The 17,759-nt window shown below is 36.2% G+C and overlaps 2 protein-coding genes across 2 annotated transcripts in view; both read left to right on the top strand.

Moving 5' to 3' along the window:
* Positions 1–17,759, top strand: part of LOC134817658 (cysteine protease ATG4B-like) — a 39,687-nt gene that overhangs the window by 9,559 nt on the left and 12,369 nt on the right. The gene's annotated exons all lie outside the window — the stretch shown is intronic.
* LOC134816286 (mucin-2-like) lies at positions 5,746–14,336 on the top strand. The gene is made up of 11 exons (XM_063825056.1): positions 5,746–5,868; positions 6,216–6,432; positions 6,624–6,874; positions 7,021–7,175; positions 7,339–7,661; positions 7,890–8,737; positions 8,878–9,187; positions 9,433–9,575; positions 9,851–9,969; positions 10,226–10,337; positions 12,393–14,336. The coding sequence occupies exons 1-11, from the start codon at positions 5,818–5,820 to the stop codon at positions 13,821–13,823; spliced, it is 3,960 nt and encodes a 1,319-aa protein (XP_063681126.1). The 5' UTR covers positions 5,746–5,817; the 3' UTR covers positions 13,824–14,336.

Raw genomic sequence — 17,759 nt, 5'->3', positions numbered from 1 at the left:
CACTTCAATAGATATTGGGTCGGCAATTTGGTGAGTGAGTGATGAGATGGTTTGGTCTGTGATTGAGTGAGGGGCGATGTGAAAGTTTTGGTAAGTCCAGGTGTTATTATTGTTGATGGATTGAGATCCCAGGATGATACTTTTACAGCGTAATTTAACCAAAGATACAGAAGTAGTGAGGATTTCCCCATTCTCATTTAGAATCCGTTTATGTATGCTATTCCACAATTTGGAGGCTATATAAAGAAAAGTGTTGGTTTTTCTTGGGAGGATTATGACATTGCTTGTATCATTGATCTCGATGGGTTGACAGTGTCAGTCAATAACGGAGTTTATAGATTTGTGTAAAGCATCTAGGTGGTAGAATGGCCTTTTCTAAATCTGATCCAAACTGTGAGTCTTTCGATGTTCGACTTTCAGTACACCTTTAGAAGTGAAGAAATTATAAAAGCGTTTGTAAATGACCTTCTCGAAAAATGTTTTTCTTTTATTAAATAGGAATAACTTTACGTGGGAATGTACCACTTTGTATACATTTGCTGTAAAGCCTAACCAAGCAATTACAAATTAGCTTTACCGACTTTTAAACTACCATTGCAGGTACCTTAATTCCCAAAAATTTGGGCGACAAAAAATTTGAGCGGGCCTCTCGCCCAAATTTTTTGCAGACCAAATTAATTGCATAAATCTTTTCCGTCTGCTAAATTTTTTGCTAACCAAACTTTTGGCATTTGGCATGTGGCCCTGAAATCTATAGAAAGATGGCTTTTTCTTCATATCCAAGTGAAATAATATTTGAAATTTTAGTTTTTTAATCTGTCATTCATGGCTTGACCAAGTAAAAAGGCTTATATTTTAAATGAATAGAAATAACTGGAATAGCTAACATCTACTAATAAAACAAATGGCTAGAGGTACGGATAGCTAGAGATTTAAACAAGATCTGCAAATGGATTATCATCCACCGTAAAGTCTGATCTACAAGCATCAGTTATACCCGACTTCTCAAAGCCTTTCCTTTATGTCATCTGGCCTTCCTTTTAAATATACAAAAAGTTCGTTGATCCAACGAGCGTGTACTTCACGGATCACTGTCAAGCGGGTATCAATTTTCACATTGTCTGATCAAACTCCTCTATTGAGCTGACACACTATGTTTTCATAATGTGAAACAACTCAGACTACCACCTACATGCTTAAAATTGAAAGCAAAATGACTGGAATAACAAGGAATAATAATGAACTAAGGCAAATATCTAACTGAAATTTTAATGGAAAATCGTTCATTTTTCGAAGAATTTGTGCCCAAATTTTCGGTCGCCCAAATGAGTTCAAATTTTCTGCCCAAATTTTTCGGGCTCCAATAAATTGTGCTCAATATAATGGCACACAAATTTTTGGGAACTAAGGTATGTCACTCACCTTGCCAATTTGAAAATCTCTGATCACCTCGATAATCTCGTCTTCATTAGTTTCTTCCAGGTATATGGGGTCAGATACTGAATTAGACATGATCTGAGCAAATAATTCTACTATTGTTCATTTAACACTTTATCTAACTTTATTATTTCTAGTTTTTTTACATTGATTACACTGTTCCCTTATTTTTCCTTATTTTTCCTTATCATTCGGCTGGGTTAATCGAAAGATTTCGATTGCTGTTTTCTTGATGAGTTATGCTGCAAAAATCTATTGAAAACCTTAGCTTACCCCCTTGACTAGGTGACACTTGGATTTGAGCATAGATTCTTAACTTAAGAAGGCGGAAGTTAAGTGGTAACTGATTGGTCACTTAGCCTTCATGATCTAAAGGTACTCCCATCCCCGGGGTTGGGGAAGGTTCCTTGAGAAACTTTCTAATCTTCATACACTCAGTATCCAACACTCTTGTTTACATCGTATCAGGCAATGGTTCAGTTTAATTATGGTAAGGGCACAGCCTGTCAAAAACCCTTTTCGCATGATTCGTCGACACCGCCTGAAGGTGAATGCATAATAACGGATCATGAACGTACGGAATCAAACGTTAATAAGCTTGCAGCTTCCGATGAAAATGTATTCAACTTTGTGTCATGCTTGAATTGGTTTTGGACCTCTTCAATGCTTTTAATTAATTTATTATTGTTATTTGGTATTATGAGCTGATATGTATATATACATACGGTATCTAAAATTAAGCGTATAGCGAGCATATTTAACAATTTTTAAGCAATAATGTATTGCGAGCAGCTGTAACTTAAATATCGCATAAAAATCATATAATTATAACACAAAACTAAAATTTTATTGGAATATAGGTTAAACTAAGATAAAATTAATATCAGCCCCTTCGCCACTCTCAGCAGTCAACCAGGGCTCATAAAAGCTTAACAGCGCCTGGGTCCGTTCACCAACTGTGCTAATGTGAGTGGCGGTGTGGTAAAACCCATTTTAACAGCGTGAATATTATTCAAATATAAGCGCACTAGCTGCTAGCATACTTGTATCATTTAATTTTTAATCAAATTTATTCGGATATATATTTATTGATTATGTATTGAATTGGTGATAAATAATAAAATTGTCTTTTCTCAAAAAATTGTCTTTTCTCAGTATTTAAAAGCTTATTTAGATTAACACTGATTCATTCAGGTACAACTTTAGAACTTATACTTAGTAACTTATATTTATAAATGGCGGATTCTTTCATAGTCGAACAAATTTGATCAGACAAAGATCGTGATATATTTTTGAAAGCCTAATTTTTAAAGTAATATGTAATTTTTGTTCTGATGATGCAAACCTAGTTTTGTTTTGTGGTCATAGTTCTCGAATACTGTGCTCTTAGGGACACCCTCTGGTCCCTCTTCATAAGCCATTTACAGATGTAGATAGCTATTGCATAGATATTACATTTAGCATATACATCTCCAAACCTTGGCTCCAAACCTTATTACTCAAAGTGAGCTAATCGGGCCCATCTGTCTAAATGAATCTTACCAAGGGCCAGGGTGTACTCAAAACGAATAACAGCTCAGCACTTTCCACAGAATGTCATCAGCAGAAGAATCTAAATCCCAAGACGTAGCTCTAGAACACGTTATAAAGAAGAGTGATACAGGATTAGTGTTTTACAGGTAACAAAAAGTTCCTTTTTCAATTGGAAAATTTGTTTTTAAATATCAGAGGGTTGTTTTTTTCTCCATAAAAATTTAAAATAAATCCCATAAGAGCTTTAAATAAATAAGTTCCAAGTATGTATATCTATCTAATATCTTATAACAGTGTATTCTTGCATTTATGTATAGTGCATGTTAAGACGAAGGACTAGGACACTCAGACAGTCATACATTGCAATTCCAGGAAGTGTACTGTAGATGGACAGTCCTACAATGTAAACAACACAGTGCTACTTCGTGATGAGGGACGCTACAAACTAGGATATTTGCTTAAAATATACTGTCGCACCAAGGTATCAGAATTAGAAATCAGTACATAAATCTAAATAAATTGTACTGACTCGAATTAAACCTATATGTTTCATTTCTTTTTATTGTAAAGATGTGTTTTTTTGTGAGCTAATTCTTGTGTTTTCAAAGATACAGGTCATAATGCATGTGGTAACACCAACAATCAAGACCTTGCTGAACCTAACCAACCTTGCAGGGTAACGAAAGAGCACTTGTAAGGTGGTTCTTCACTGATTCTGACTTTGGACAACATACCAAAGAACAACATTACTCCCATGAGATATTTGCTACAAGTTACACTGGCAAGGTACCACATGTTTTGTATGCACATAATATCATTCTTCATTTAATTATAATTTAAAAGTGATGTTATGTTAAGCCAAAGAATTGTTTTAGTTTTCGAATATCAGCAACATGATTATGTTACGAATTACTTTTCAGGTAGCGGTCTCATCCATTAGAAAACTTTTACATGTTATATGGGTCGCAAATAAAGACGAAATTCCTAACAGTGTCCCCAAGGATGTGTACTATGTATACAGGTACATGAGTTAACGTCCTCTAATCAATTCGATTCCTGTCTTTCATCCTTGAACTGTTTTTTGAATTTACGGATTACTGGATAATTAATTTGTTCGTTTCGTAATACTCCAGTCTTTGTAACCTGGTAACTAAACCTGGTAACCTGGTAACTAAACCTTTTTCATCCAGGTATTTTGATCACGACAAGCAAGCCCTGGTGTTGCACAGACAACAGCTTCTTCAGATCAGATACATGCCCAAACCCAGTCCCGACAGTGTTGGCAGTTCACTTTCTGTTAAAGAAAAGGCGGATGTTGACATCTCTACTATCAGTTTTACTCTGCCTTACATACAGAGTGGAGCCACGTTTTACAAGTTTGTTATTCATCATCATAGACATAAACAATTTGATTCTGTAACCAATAAGCATACAATATATAACACCCCATATTCAGTTTATGAACGTTTAGTTTATAAACTCATTGTGACTATATATTTGGAACTTCTGGATCATAATTACCCTTACTCTACTTTAATATGAAAACATCAGAAAATAGGAGTTTGAGTTACTCACACCTCTCCAATAGTCAGTATACTTGTATTTTAAACACTGACTTACAACTACAACAACATGAACACAACAAAATAGTGCTTGATATCAAGCCAATTAACTTATGGAGGACACATATTTCTTAATACATCTTCATCGTTTCTAGAGTGTGCACGATTGGAAAAGACAAGTACAAGATTGGTGACTGTGTCTTACTAGGAGACAGAGACGGAAGCTCAATTAGACGTATAATCAGCTTCTCCTATAATCATGAAAACCGCCCCATAGCCATGGGACAGTTCATTTACTATCAGAATGAGGTTTGATGAGTTCTCCGTCTTTTAGTGGATCATGATTGATTTTAAGTGACCCCCCTGGCCCCATCCCCCTGGCCCCTGGCCCTATTTCATCTGCTTTTATTGGCACGTTTGCGATCTTGACTACGGGAGAAAAATAAAACAACAGATCCATAATAAGATAATTTAGCTACATTCTGTCTTTACTCAGGTTACATTATCACCCGAAGAAAGGATGACGATGCACTTCCAAGAAGTTCTTGTCAGTAACTGGAAAAGAGAACTTCTCATTTCTAATGTCAAAAGAAAACTTATTGTCATACACCAGAACATTTTCCAACCAGTTCCTGAAAACGCTCTCAAGGCTGTGTATTTCTTAAAGAGATACTACGATCCATTTAAAAAGAAGGTACAAATATTGCGTTGTAATATTATTATTTGTTTTAGGGCATTTTCACTGAAATCCATCATGCGGTATACATAATTCTATAATCTAGATTCTATCAGTTCAATATTCAAGCTATTATGGTTTTTGTATACCTACTTTAAATAAATACACTTAGGAGTATTTGCTGGCAGGATTAATAAATTGATCACATTTCAGATATACCCGTTAGCAGAACCGCTAACTAGATCAGATTTCTCTATCGTGCCCGCTCCAATGGAGGAATGTGATTACAGAGCCACCCTAGTAGAGCCCTTCGAATCAGGAGCTGAACATCCTTACTTTCGGTTCGAGTTAAGAAAATATGTGATTTTATGTTTTAAATTATATTCATATTCATTACTATTGCAAGACCTGTGAATCAATATTATATTATATATTAATACGGTATTACATTTATTTATATAAATAAACTGCACTACCATGGCATTTGCATACCGTAACAAGTTCCTTATTTCAGTAAGTGTACACTTGGGGAGGATTGTTTCTCCGTCGGAGACTTTGTCACCCTGCAATCAGGAAGTGTTTGTGTGAAAGTACTGCGTTTATACCACGATGACAATTGACAGATATGCAGTTATGGATGTCAACAAGCTCTTTACTATCGTAATTTAAATAACATTATTGTAATTTGTAATGTAATGATCGATTCGTTCTTATATTAATTTGATTGTGCATAATACATGTATATTCCTTGAGCTGGTTATAAAACACGTACCACATTGTAGAACGGAACGTATTATATCAAACAATCACATACACATAATATTCCGTCAACAATAACCTCATTTCTTAATTAACCTCATTTCTTGATTAACCTCATTTCTTAATTAACCTCATTTCTTAATTAACCTCATTTCTTAATTAACCTCATTTCTTAATTACCCTCATTTCTTAATTAACCTCATTTCTTAATTAACCTCATTTCTTAATTAACCTCATTTCCTCCCCAGAGAAACGTACCCTCCACAGACCGCAGTCTCCTCTCGACCAGCCTGCTGTTCAGCAGTGAGGTGTACCACAAGGTACCCTGCAATCTCTTCTTTGAGAAGATCTGTGTCGTGTACAACTCCGCTGAAATTGCTAATGATGCTACTTTTATTGCGGGGGACTTCTTTGATGCAGAGACAAAGGAGTTGTATAAGCTGTGGAAACCTGCTAAGCTTTTAGGTGGGTCCGTTAACAGTGGGTGCTGATTACAATGAATATATTTGTAGAGACCGTAAAATGAACGTTCAAATTTTCTTTGTCAAACTCTAAAATTTATAGTTAATAATTTCTCTTATTAAATTAATATTATATAATTATCATTCAAGTTATGACGTCTCCTATCTTATTTTTATCTTAAATCTTAACCTCAGGCACAGAAGAAGTTCCAAAAGCAGGAATGTCGCTAAGAAAATTATATCAGCCTCGTGAGGAAGAAAACTCGGCCGACACTCTATCCTCATCTACTTCAAACTCGGAAAGTGAAGAGAAAGAGTACAGACCACCGTCTAAGAAGAAGAAAAGAAAATTGGAGAATGAAAGGAAAGAGAAGAAGTCGAAGAAAGCAGCCAAAAATGAAAACGAAGAGCGACCTAGACCCAAGAAACCTGAAAAGGAAGAACAGGTACCATATTATCGTCAATATTCGATAATGGTTATATAACTTTATAATCTTTATGATGTATTTTTAGTGCTTACATCTCTTTTGTTGTCCAATCTGAATGGTCGATCTTGCAACATACGACTCTTATTAACAATATGATATCGTAGGTTATCAAGTTCGTTAATGATATCAACGAACAAAAGCAAGAAAAAACAACAAAGAAGAGCGCTGGCGATATTCAGAGCAAAGTTGGAGATTTTTATTCAGATTTGGAGACAAAGGAAGTTGTACTTGGAGGTGTTGTTGGGGACATGGAGTACAGGTTTGTGTTTGTACAATCTCTGTTGGACCCCGAGAATTCGTATGATATCGTGAAATTTGTCGAAGAATTTAAACATTATCAAACATTAAGAAATATTAGGATGACGTCAAACATTAAGAAATATTAGGATGACTTCAAATATTCACTATTTCACTATTTACAGTTGGTTGTCTGTTGGGACTGCAAAAGCTGCTGTTGGAGACTGTGTGTTCGTGAGACTAACAGAAGGAATACAATTGGGAAGAATAATATCAATACACAAAGAACACAAGAACGGTACAGATCCTGTACGGCTGAAACTGTACAGGATCTACTTGGAGGAGGAGATGTTTGTCACCAAGCGGGAATCAGCGACAATCCATGTCAACGAGGCTTTTGCTACTGACTTTGTTATCCATGCTCTGGCGTGTCAGGTGGATGAAACTGTTGATGTGGTTTATTTGAAGAAGAAAGAGAAGATTCCTCCGCAGAATGAGATACCTAAAGGTTAGAAAGGTTAAAAATGATAGGAATGTTATACGAAATTTATTAGAAGGCCTTAGGTTAGGGAGGTTGCTTAAAAACTTTGGTCACCCCTGATTTCCCGGGGTTCGGCTGTCTATTGAAACCCAGCATTCCTTGTCTTATAAGTGAACAGTAGCGTAGATCTTGTCAGGTATTGCGAGGTTTTAACTAATACATTATTATTATATATTATAAGTATATTAATTACAGGACGGTTGTTTATTAGGCGGTATTACCACCCACTAAGACATTTGCTACGATCCCTCGCGGAACCTCTAGACTCAGCAGATCTCTCCATCATACCTCAACCCCATCCTCCTATAAATGGTCATAACGAGGAAGATATGAACCTCAACAGGAAACCATGCATTCCTGATGGTTGGAGTGGCACAGTTAGGTATTCAGATCATGAGAAGGAATCTGACTCAAGAGATGTGGTTGCGACATCAGAGGTTTCTACATCGGAACTAATTCAGAGTTCCGCGAATGAAAGTGGATCTGAGAGTGAGAAGGTTACAGTTGCGGTGCTGGAGCCCAAATCAGTTTTATCACAACCATCAGATTCTACCGAACTGCCTTTCTCTGGACTTTCAGATCTTGCTGAACAATCATCAAGTGATCCGGCAGTAAATGCTACAAGTGTAGTGGATGATACTGAACCCACGACTAACATCACCATCTCAATTGTCTCCGAATCTGACATTAACAGCGAAACCTCAATGATGATTCTTCCCAGTAACATGATAAGTTTCACGGTATCAAATGATCAGGCTGTTCAACAAAATTCTGATCAGCAAACCATACAAATTGTGCCTAGCACAACCACTAATCAGCAAACAATACAGATTGTGCCTAGCATTGCTGGTGAACCGAATGTTATCAGTTCAAATCAGCCAGAAACAACACCTGCCACAGACCAAAAGTCTGTAGCCATCGTTCCTTCCAGTCAGCTCAATACAATTGAGATAGTTCCTCAGGCTATGTCGGGAACTAACCAGATTCAAATTATGACCGGTGATTCGAATCAAGTTCAAGTCATTGATAGCAGCTCAATACAGGTACTTAAAATAATCTTTACCAGTTGCAATTTGCATATTATGTTCTCATGATGGAAGCCACTATAAATGTGAATTTGATCTGTCACATGTAGGTATATTATAAATCAGAGAGTTTCGTCCTAACACCCACACCTCCTCAGATAGTACCCAGTACAGACACCACCTCCTCCTCCTCCTCCCCGTTCCTCCCCACCATCATCAGTTCAGAACAAGACATGCACACAGACATGGATGTGGATATCACACACGCTGCTGATGGCTGTATCACCATAGCACCTGTTACAACAAAACGAAACAACACAGCCAAGTTCGAGGATTCCTATACTAAGAATGGGCGGGTGTATTTCAGGAAGTGCCACTTTAAAGACGAGACTATTGTTCAAGGGGAGGCTGTTTATGTGAGATGTAATGACCAGAACCCCAACAGCGAGGACGAATCTTGGAAATTAGGTCGGTCAATAAAAGTATTCTTATGTTGCTATTTTTAGTTTTCCAATACTTGTTTATTATGCGGAGAAAGATGTAGCTTCCCCGATAATGACAGTATTAAACATTTAACAGTTTTATAACTACATACTATATTTCTGCATTTGTGTAATTGTGTTATACAGCTTACTTACCACGTGTTATGACGTCACACCACGTGTTGTGACGTCAGACCACGTGTTGTGACGTCACTTACCCCGCCTTATTAGGTCGAGTTATGGAGTTCTACCACGCCTCCTATCCTGTTGTGCGACTACTTTGGTTCTACGTAGAGGAGGAGATGGTGACCAGTAAAAACGAACGAGCTAGTATACACCCTCAAGAGGTGTTTGCTTCCCAGTGTGATGACGAGGTAATTGCTAATTGCTTGTTAATTAATTAAATAATAACTTATTAGCCTTGATCTTGCTCCTTATTATAATAGTTAATATACAAATGATGAATTTTTGTAAGTTACTCATTATTTTGCCCACTTTTAACACTTTTAACATACTGTCGCGGTTTAGATAGTTTTCGGATCAGAAATTCAAAATTTATATTTGTCATTTCTAGATATTTTCTAGACGGAAAACTAGTTAAGATATTGGTTGATGATTCTTAATTGTAAATCCATTAAATATATTTCAGGTTGAAATATCATCGATCGAAAGTAAAGCAAATGTAATATACTTGAAGAAAGGAGAGACGATTCCCAAAGTTAGTCCTGAGACAAACCTTTTCTGCAGACGTTTCTATGATCCTTACAAGTAAGCACGGGTCACATTTTCACTGTTCACGATAAAAACTCGATAAAAACACGATAAAAACTCTCTGGGGATTGTAAATTCCTAGAAATAGCTGAATCATGTACACACAGTTAACTTGCATTTTTGCTAAGACCTGGTTTGCTTATAAATACCTATACTACACTTCAATTGATACGCCATAGATAACAAATACCTTAACATTTCAGCATTCTTGTTTCAAAACATATCAAGTTTAAGAATTAAATCTTCCCACCAGGCACAGTATAAAAGCATTGAAGAACAGACTGTCAGCTACCGACGTATCAATACTCCCAGAACCTATGGTAGCAACTAAACGAGGTCGTTCTAGCACTACTTCCACTCCTCTGGTGAGTCATACTTACTTGTACTTGAAAAGGTCTCCTCCTAGTCGTTGGAGTGGCCTGCACCACATAGTAACTCCTTTCTCCGATGTATTAGACCTCTCCTTCTATCTATCATTAGGATAATATTTTACTCGACTACTCTTACAGTCTGCTTACCGTAGCGTACAATGTTTGTTTTTTGTGTGATTTGGCAATTGTGATATGCTCAAATTGAATATTCGTAACTACGGTTGTACAGGTACCGCCTTTGATCTGTAAATACAATTTCCTTCATTGTATTATGTTCTTAGCAGTGCAGTTCACAGATAAAATTACTTACTCTGAAATTTAGTCAGTATTTGACAAAATTATCATCCTTCGAAACGAAACACAATATTTACTAACCCCGCTCGTATGCGACAAAGATATATTGCATAAAATATACGGGTATTTGCCTCACAGAATGGCCAAAAAAAAGGAAGGTCTCTCAAAGTTACAAAACACACTTTATTCCAGTTTTTATCTCATAAGAAGCTAAGTTGACACTCATATTTTTCTTCCCGGGGGTTCATTTAATCTCATAACCATTTTTTCTTTGAGAAAAATTGGCCGGAAAATCTTCCTCCAAAAAAACATGCCTCACAGAATGGCCAAATCTTAATTTCTATAATTTTGTTGATGGAGATACTTTTTAAATTTCTATCACCACACGTTCTTAGAAAACCTATTAAGGAATGGGGTAATAACCTAAAACTCACGAAAAAACTGAGCTGTGAAAAATTATTTCACAAAAAAGAAAAAATGCCTGACAAAATGGCAAAAAAAAAAAGAAAACGAGAAAATTTTATTTTTCTAAAACCTTTGGCTCTTGTTTCAGGCATGCTGCTGGTATTAATATGCCTTGTTAACACCCCCATATAGGTGAAATTTCTTAGAACTGAATAAAAAGGGCATAATTTCCTACACCAAAAATGGCCATTTTGTGTGGCGTTGTTCATATTCCCTGATTTCATGATTTATAACCTTCATTCGGCTGTAAAAACACTCCATCAGATGGAGTGTTTTTACAGCCGAATGAAGGTCAAAATATGCCTCACAAAATTTGTTTTCAAATTTTTGAACTAAGTTTGCATTTTGGTGAGAACTTCTGGCACCAGTATGACAGAAGATGTTTAAAGAATAGTATTCATCAAACAAAACGAACATTGTTCAATTTAGGAAGAAACAAAATGTTAAAATGGCTAAACGCCTCACAAAATGGCCAAAATATGCCTCACAAAATGGCCAAAATTTAAAACTCCTTTTATTCAATGAAACCATAAGTCTAAAGTATTCACAAGCTATTTATCATACAATAACACCCCAGATGGAGTCCATCTGGGGTGTTATTGTATGATAAATAGCTTGTGAATACTTTAGACTTATGGTTTCATTGAATAAAAGGAGTTTTAAATTTTGGCCATTTTGTGAGGCATATTTTGGCCATTTTGTGAGGCGTTTAGCCATTTTAACATTTTGTTTCTTCCTAAATTGAACAATGTTCGTTTTGTTTGATGAATACTATTCTTTAAACATCTTCTGTCATACTGGTGCCAGAAGTTCTCACCAAAATGCAAACTTAGTTCAAAAATTTGAAAACAAATTTTGTGAGGCATATTTTGACCATTTTGTGAGGCGTGTAGCCATTTTAGCATTTTTTTCTTCCTATATTGAACAATGTTCGTTTTGTTTGATGAATACTATTCTTTGAACATCTTCTGTCATACTGGTGCCAGAAGTTCTCACCAAAATGTAAACTTAGTTCAAAAATTTGAAAACAAATTTTTCAGTGCTCAAAATTTCTACATAAACATTCATATTTATGCCAGAAAATGTGGTCCTAGTTAATGATTTCACCACAGGAAGTGTTGCCAGAAGACTTTTGTTTCATATGGTATCCACAAAACCTACCAGTCTTTTATAAAAAATTAGTTACAAAAACATTTACAAATTTGGCCATTCTGTGAGGCTAGCCATTCTGTGAGGCATTTACCCGTACCTAAATAATTTATAGTCTCGAAATTACTTACAATATTTCAGGAGGCTACAACTCCAAACACCAAAAGGAAGAAAACGTCACCTTCAAAACAGGGTGCAACTCCTAGGAAACAGTCCCCCAGAAAAATTCAGACCGCTAAAACACCTCTTCAGACCGCTAAAACACCTCTTCAGACCGCTGAAACACCTTTTCAGACCGCTAACCCTCCCCGCCAGATGCCGTTTTTCTCACCCCAAGTCAAGAACAAAGTGACAGAAAGCCTTGTTTGTGAGCCAGATAAAGCAACTGAGACGAGCAATACAGCTGATAACAAAGACAAACCTAGGTTGTTCTTTGCTTCTACAGAAGAAACAGTCGAGGGATCGAAAAATGATGAAGCTGTCTCGAATAAGGTAGAGATGGGGCTTGAAGTACCGATAGTTAGTTCAGTGATCGAAAAATCAGATTCTACTGAATCTATGATTTCAATTATTCAAGCTGAATCTACCATTCCGACTATTCAAGCTGAATCTACGAATCCAACTATTCAAGCCGAATCTACGAATCCAACTATTCAAGCCGAATCTACCATTCCGACTATTCAAGCTGAATCTACGAATCCAACAATTCAAGCTGAACCTACCATTCCAACTATTCAAGCTGAATCTACCATTCCAACTATTCAAGCTGAATCTACGAATCCAACAATTCAAGCTGAACCTACCATTCCAACTATTCAAGCTGAATCTACGAATCCAATTATTCAAGCTGAATCTACCATTCCAACTATTCAAGCTGAATCTACCATTCCAACTATTCAAGCCGAATCTACCATTCCAACTATTCAAGCTGAATCTACAATTCAAATCATTCCTGCCGATATCCCCGACCATTCTAAAATAGCTGCTAAAGATAACGATCATTATGATATAGTTGCCTTAGACATCCCTGTGGTCCCAGAAAAGCCAAGCGAAGAATTGAAAGAATGTGATAGTGTTACGGAAAAGGTTGAAATTGAAGTCAGCTCAGTCATCCAGCTGTCAGCTGATTTAACAGAAAACCCTCAAAACATTGACCCAGAGCAGACAACATTGTCATCTTCCCACGAGCAGCCACTAGCCATGTTATCGGACCCTCCATCAGTTCAGAATCAATTCAGTCTTGAGGAAATGGGATCAGAAACAGGAACAACAGAAACAGAAACAGAAACAGAAACTCCTGAAACAGAAACAGAAACAGAAACTCCTGAAACTAAACTAGTCCAACTTCCCTCCTCAAACACTGAGCTTTACGATTCGAAAGAGGTGGAACATGCTGATGAAATAGTGCAGGTCGTACCTCAAATTAAAAACGCTGAGTCATTCGTAACGAAGCAAGTCGTATCTCAAACCTCAAACACAGAACTCCATGAAGTAAAGAATGCAGTGGATCCTGCAAGCGTAGAAAATGTTGAAAAGGAAAATGTAGACTCAGATTCTTGTGTCACGTTGTGACATGATGGACACGGCCTGGTCACCATTTCTCATTCTTAATATCTGTCAGAACATAGATCTTTTACTATTGAATTTGCTCTTTAATCTACAGCTCAGCGCTTGTTTATTTTTTAGAATTTTTAGTTTCTCTAAATTTGCGTGATGTGTGAACTTGGAGGAAGATTGAGATGCTGATTGTAGGTGATAATACCACCTACTCATTGCTATGGCCGTTGAAATTATTTGAATACCCAACTTTCAAGACATTTGGACGAATCAGAAATAGCTATTTATACTTCATAGACTTGAAATTAATTTATATTTGAAGAAACAATTAATGTTTTAGCCATTTGAGCTGAAGTTTTGTTGTTCTAGTTGATAGCTATTAATATGATACGAATAGAACGAAATCAGGGTTCAAATTGTTTGCATGGTGGTTTACGTTCGTTATTATTGTTAGTCTGCAAAATGTTAGTGAATTGCTTTCATTGACAAGTTGTTTTTTATTCAAAAGACTACATTCTTTACATTGCAGCTTGGTGCTTTTATTTATCAGCGATGTAAATTTTACATAACTTTTACATTCTGTACCATTATAAGCTTTAATTTAAGTTATTGAGTTCCCAGAGTTTCTCTTAAATTTCCCATCCTGTCTAACTAATTTTGTTCATTGATCAATGCAGACTGCTAAAGTATGAATGATTGATGAATAATATATTTACTATTTAGTCAACATCTTGAATACAATTACATGATCCATTAAACATATCTTGTTGATTATAACTACAAACAGACTCAATTACTAAATACAAATTCTGTTTAGAACCATGAAGGTACCGTTTTTGTTATCCGATTTGAGAAGATGGATGGGGACGTCTGAGACAAACGTGTCCAAGGTAGCTGGTATTCTCACAATGACTGGAGCTGTACTTTTGTTTTGGTCAGACAGACGTGAACGTGTAAGTTTATTATTAGCTTACTATAAGTAAGTTAGTAATTAATTAATTAGTTAGGTTGTTGTTGTCATGTGTGATTTTAGTAGTAATTAGAAATTATACCTATATATACTACCTAGCTGTACAGTAGTGTCTATTAACAAGCTTATAATGTGTCTCAGAGGCAACATATTATAGGTGCGGTAATATTTTGCAAATAAGTGCGATTCCGCACATACCTTAAACTTTTTATATTATGTGTGGCATATTTGGAGACAGTAAACACCGCCAAATTTTCAGCTTTTAAAAATAAAATAAAAATTTTCAGCCTTAAGGTACTCTTAGTTGGATTATTCGACAGCGTAGTATATAACGTTGCCGCACACGATTCATGAGTTTTACACAACAAATAACTTGCAAGGGTAATGTCTTACACTGAGATGTATAATTCTAGAATTATCCTCGAATAGAAGTTTTTGCAATTAATTTTCACAATAAGATGGGCAGGATGACTGGGGCTAATTAGTGACGTCACACCACGTGTTGTGACGTCACTTACCCCGCCTTATGACGTCACACCACGTGTTGTGACGTCACACCACGTGTTGTGACGTCACACCACGTGTTGTGACGTCACACCACGTGTTGTGACGTCACTTACCCCGCCTTATGACGTCACACCACGTGTTGTGACGTCACACCACGTGTTGTGACGTCACACCACGTGTTGTGACGTCACACCACGTGTTGTGACGTCACTAAGATGGGCAGGATTACTGGGCTTATTGCTGTTGATGAGCATATTATTGAGGCACAGTGTTCAATATTGTAACTTTACAACATGGTCTAACTATAGCTTTAACTATAATATATTTGTCTCAATTTTGATCTGTTGAGGGATTAATTAATAACGAACGATGGTGCGGTAAAGTGCGGTATTGGGTGTTTATATTGCCTCTGAGTTGTGTCTGAAATTATGATATCATTTTTTTTGGCAGGTTTAAATCATAACTTAAAATACTTTCCAGAAAAAGTATGCAGCTGATGTAAGGGAGTGTATTACCAGTATTCAAAAAGAAAAGAGTCGGATACAAGCCATTCTGGAGGCTCAACCTCAAATACAAGCCATTCTGGAGGCTCAACCTCAAATACAAGCCATTCTGGAGGCTCAACCTCAAATGCAACAGGATCAGATGGATCACGATTGAAGAAAAACAGAGGTGTTGACAGAATAGTCACTTCCATAAGAATATGAAGATGAAGTGGATTATTGATATAAGAGCCGTTTAATTCTGGCATAAATTGGAAGTTTGAATAAAGTTTCGAAGTGTGTCTTTCAGAGCTGCATAGTATTTTTCATTCTTGGCTTTGCTTCATGCAATCCACGTGTTTAAATAAATAAGGTCGGACTATTGGAGCACATGATTGGAGGTTAATGGTTCTTCTTATATATATTATATATAATGTATTATATATATTATATATAAGTCGAACAAATTGAAACAATCAAAATGGCGGGCAAACGATCCGTTTCATGATATGTAGTATGTACAAAACAATACCAATCCTCAGTGCCAAATTAGAATAATGAATGTTGGTATATTATTATTTATATATATATATATAATTATATACATAATACATATTAGTTCTTACCATCCAAATCTGTTTAAATCTACCCTTGAGTAAAATCATATTTCTTTAAGAGTCTATATTAACTGATTATGATACTGAAAACTCTGATTTTTTTTTTTATTTGAAAATTCAATTAATCATTATATATATATAAATCAAGCGTTACATTTCAGCCATGCAAAATTACAATGACATATTTTGATATACAAATTGATAAATGGTACTGCAATATAAGTTGCTTAATGTTTGGCCGGATGACAACTAACGAGAAAAATAAACTTGATTACACATAATAATTAATTCGGCTGAACCAACACATAGCTAGAGCCACATTAACGTTGGGGCCGTCAAAATTAAATTTTAATTTGTATAATTAAGATCTGCAGCCGAATATTTTAATATAGAGTCCAATAACAGTTATTAAATTTAAAAGATATCCAGTTATTAATAGTCCTATCCCAGCAATCGTGTACGGTTCGAAATGTCAGTAATTCTCAGGACATGCTTATCGTTATTCATCTAGAACAATAAGCGAAGGTCCCTGTCTGTGCCATTTCATCACATGTTTTGAGTTTCTACCATGTCGTTGACAGTCGTGTTTTGAGTCCGGCAGATTTTCCTGTTCCATTTTCTTGAATCAGGAGTAAAAGCTAGGTAGATGGCTGGATTTAGTGTTGAAAGAAAGCAAGGAACCATAGCTGTGTTAAGGAAAGTGAACCAAAAAAACCAGTGCATTGGTCCATCAATCAGAGCAATCATACTCTCTTCCCAAACTTCCGTTCCTAAATCTTCAGAATCTTTATGAGGTGTAGCAGCTGAAACATATGCTTTAATGACGATTACAATTATGTTTGCAACGCTCCCAAAATTGGTTATCATTATTTTTAAACTCCCGTTAACACTGTTCCTCCTTGCAATATCTGTCATTGGTTTTCTGTACACTTTCACCAGCTCCCAAATAGTGAGAAAAGACGTGAAAACTGCAAAAAGCTGCACTAATGCTACGAAAAAAATAAAGATAAGATAGAGCACTAAACTTGAAAATGTATACAGTCCGAAAAAAGAAGGTTTTAAATTCCAAGATGATTGCAACATGGGCATATTCAATACTATTGGATTGTTTTCATCTCCTTTCCTGAAAAACAGAACGAAAACCAGGCAAATATGAAGCACGGCCAAGATCAAAATCCCAAAAACACTCTTTCCATTGATCTTCCCAAGTGGATATTTGATCTGTAAAAACCGAGTAATGGCCAGTAGTCCGGTCAAATAACAAGGCAAGAGTGTGAAGATAAATCTTATAGCTGCCCGGACCCTACCTACCACGCCTGCCTCACTGAAGGTAGCCTTGTAGTGCTCCTCGCAGAATTCCTTTGTAAGATTTCTC

Source organism: Bolinopsis microptera, chromosome 6 (genome assembly GCF_026151205.1).
Source record: "Bolinopsis microptera isolate Bmic1 chromosome 6, MBARI_Bmic_1.0, whole genome shotgun sequence".
In the NCBI taxonomy this organism is placed as follows: domain Eukaryota; kingdom Metazoa; phylum Ctenophora; class Tentaculata; order Lobata; family Bolinopsidae; genus Bolinopsis; species Bolinopsis microptera.
This window is presented reverse-complemented; position numbering and strand designations above follow the sequence as displayed.

Coding starts and splice junctions, on each gene's coding strand:
- LOC134816286 (XM_063825056.1), top strand. CDS start 5,818: ATGACAATTGACAGATATGCAGTTATGGATGTCAACAAGCTCTTTACT. Junction 9,576..9,850: donor CTTCCCAGTGTGATGACGAG/GTAATTGCTAAT, acceptor AATATATTTCAG/GTTGAAATATCATCGATCGA. Junction 10,338..12,392: donor GCACTACTTCCACTCCTCTG/GTGAGTCATACT, acceptor ACAATATTTCAG/GAGGCTACAACTCCAAACAC.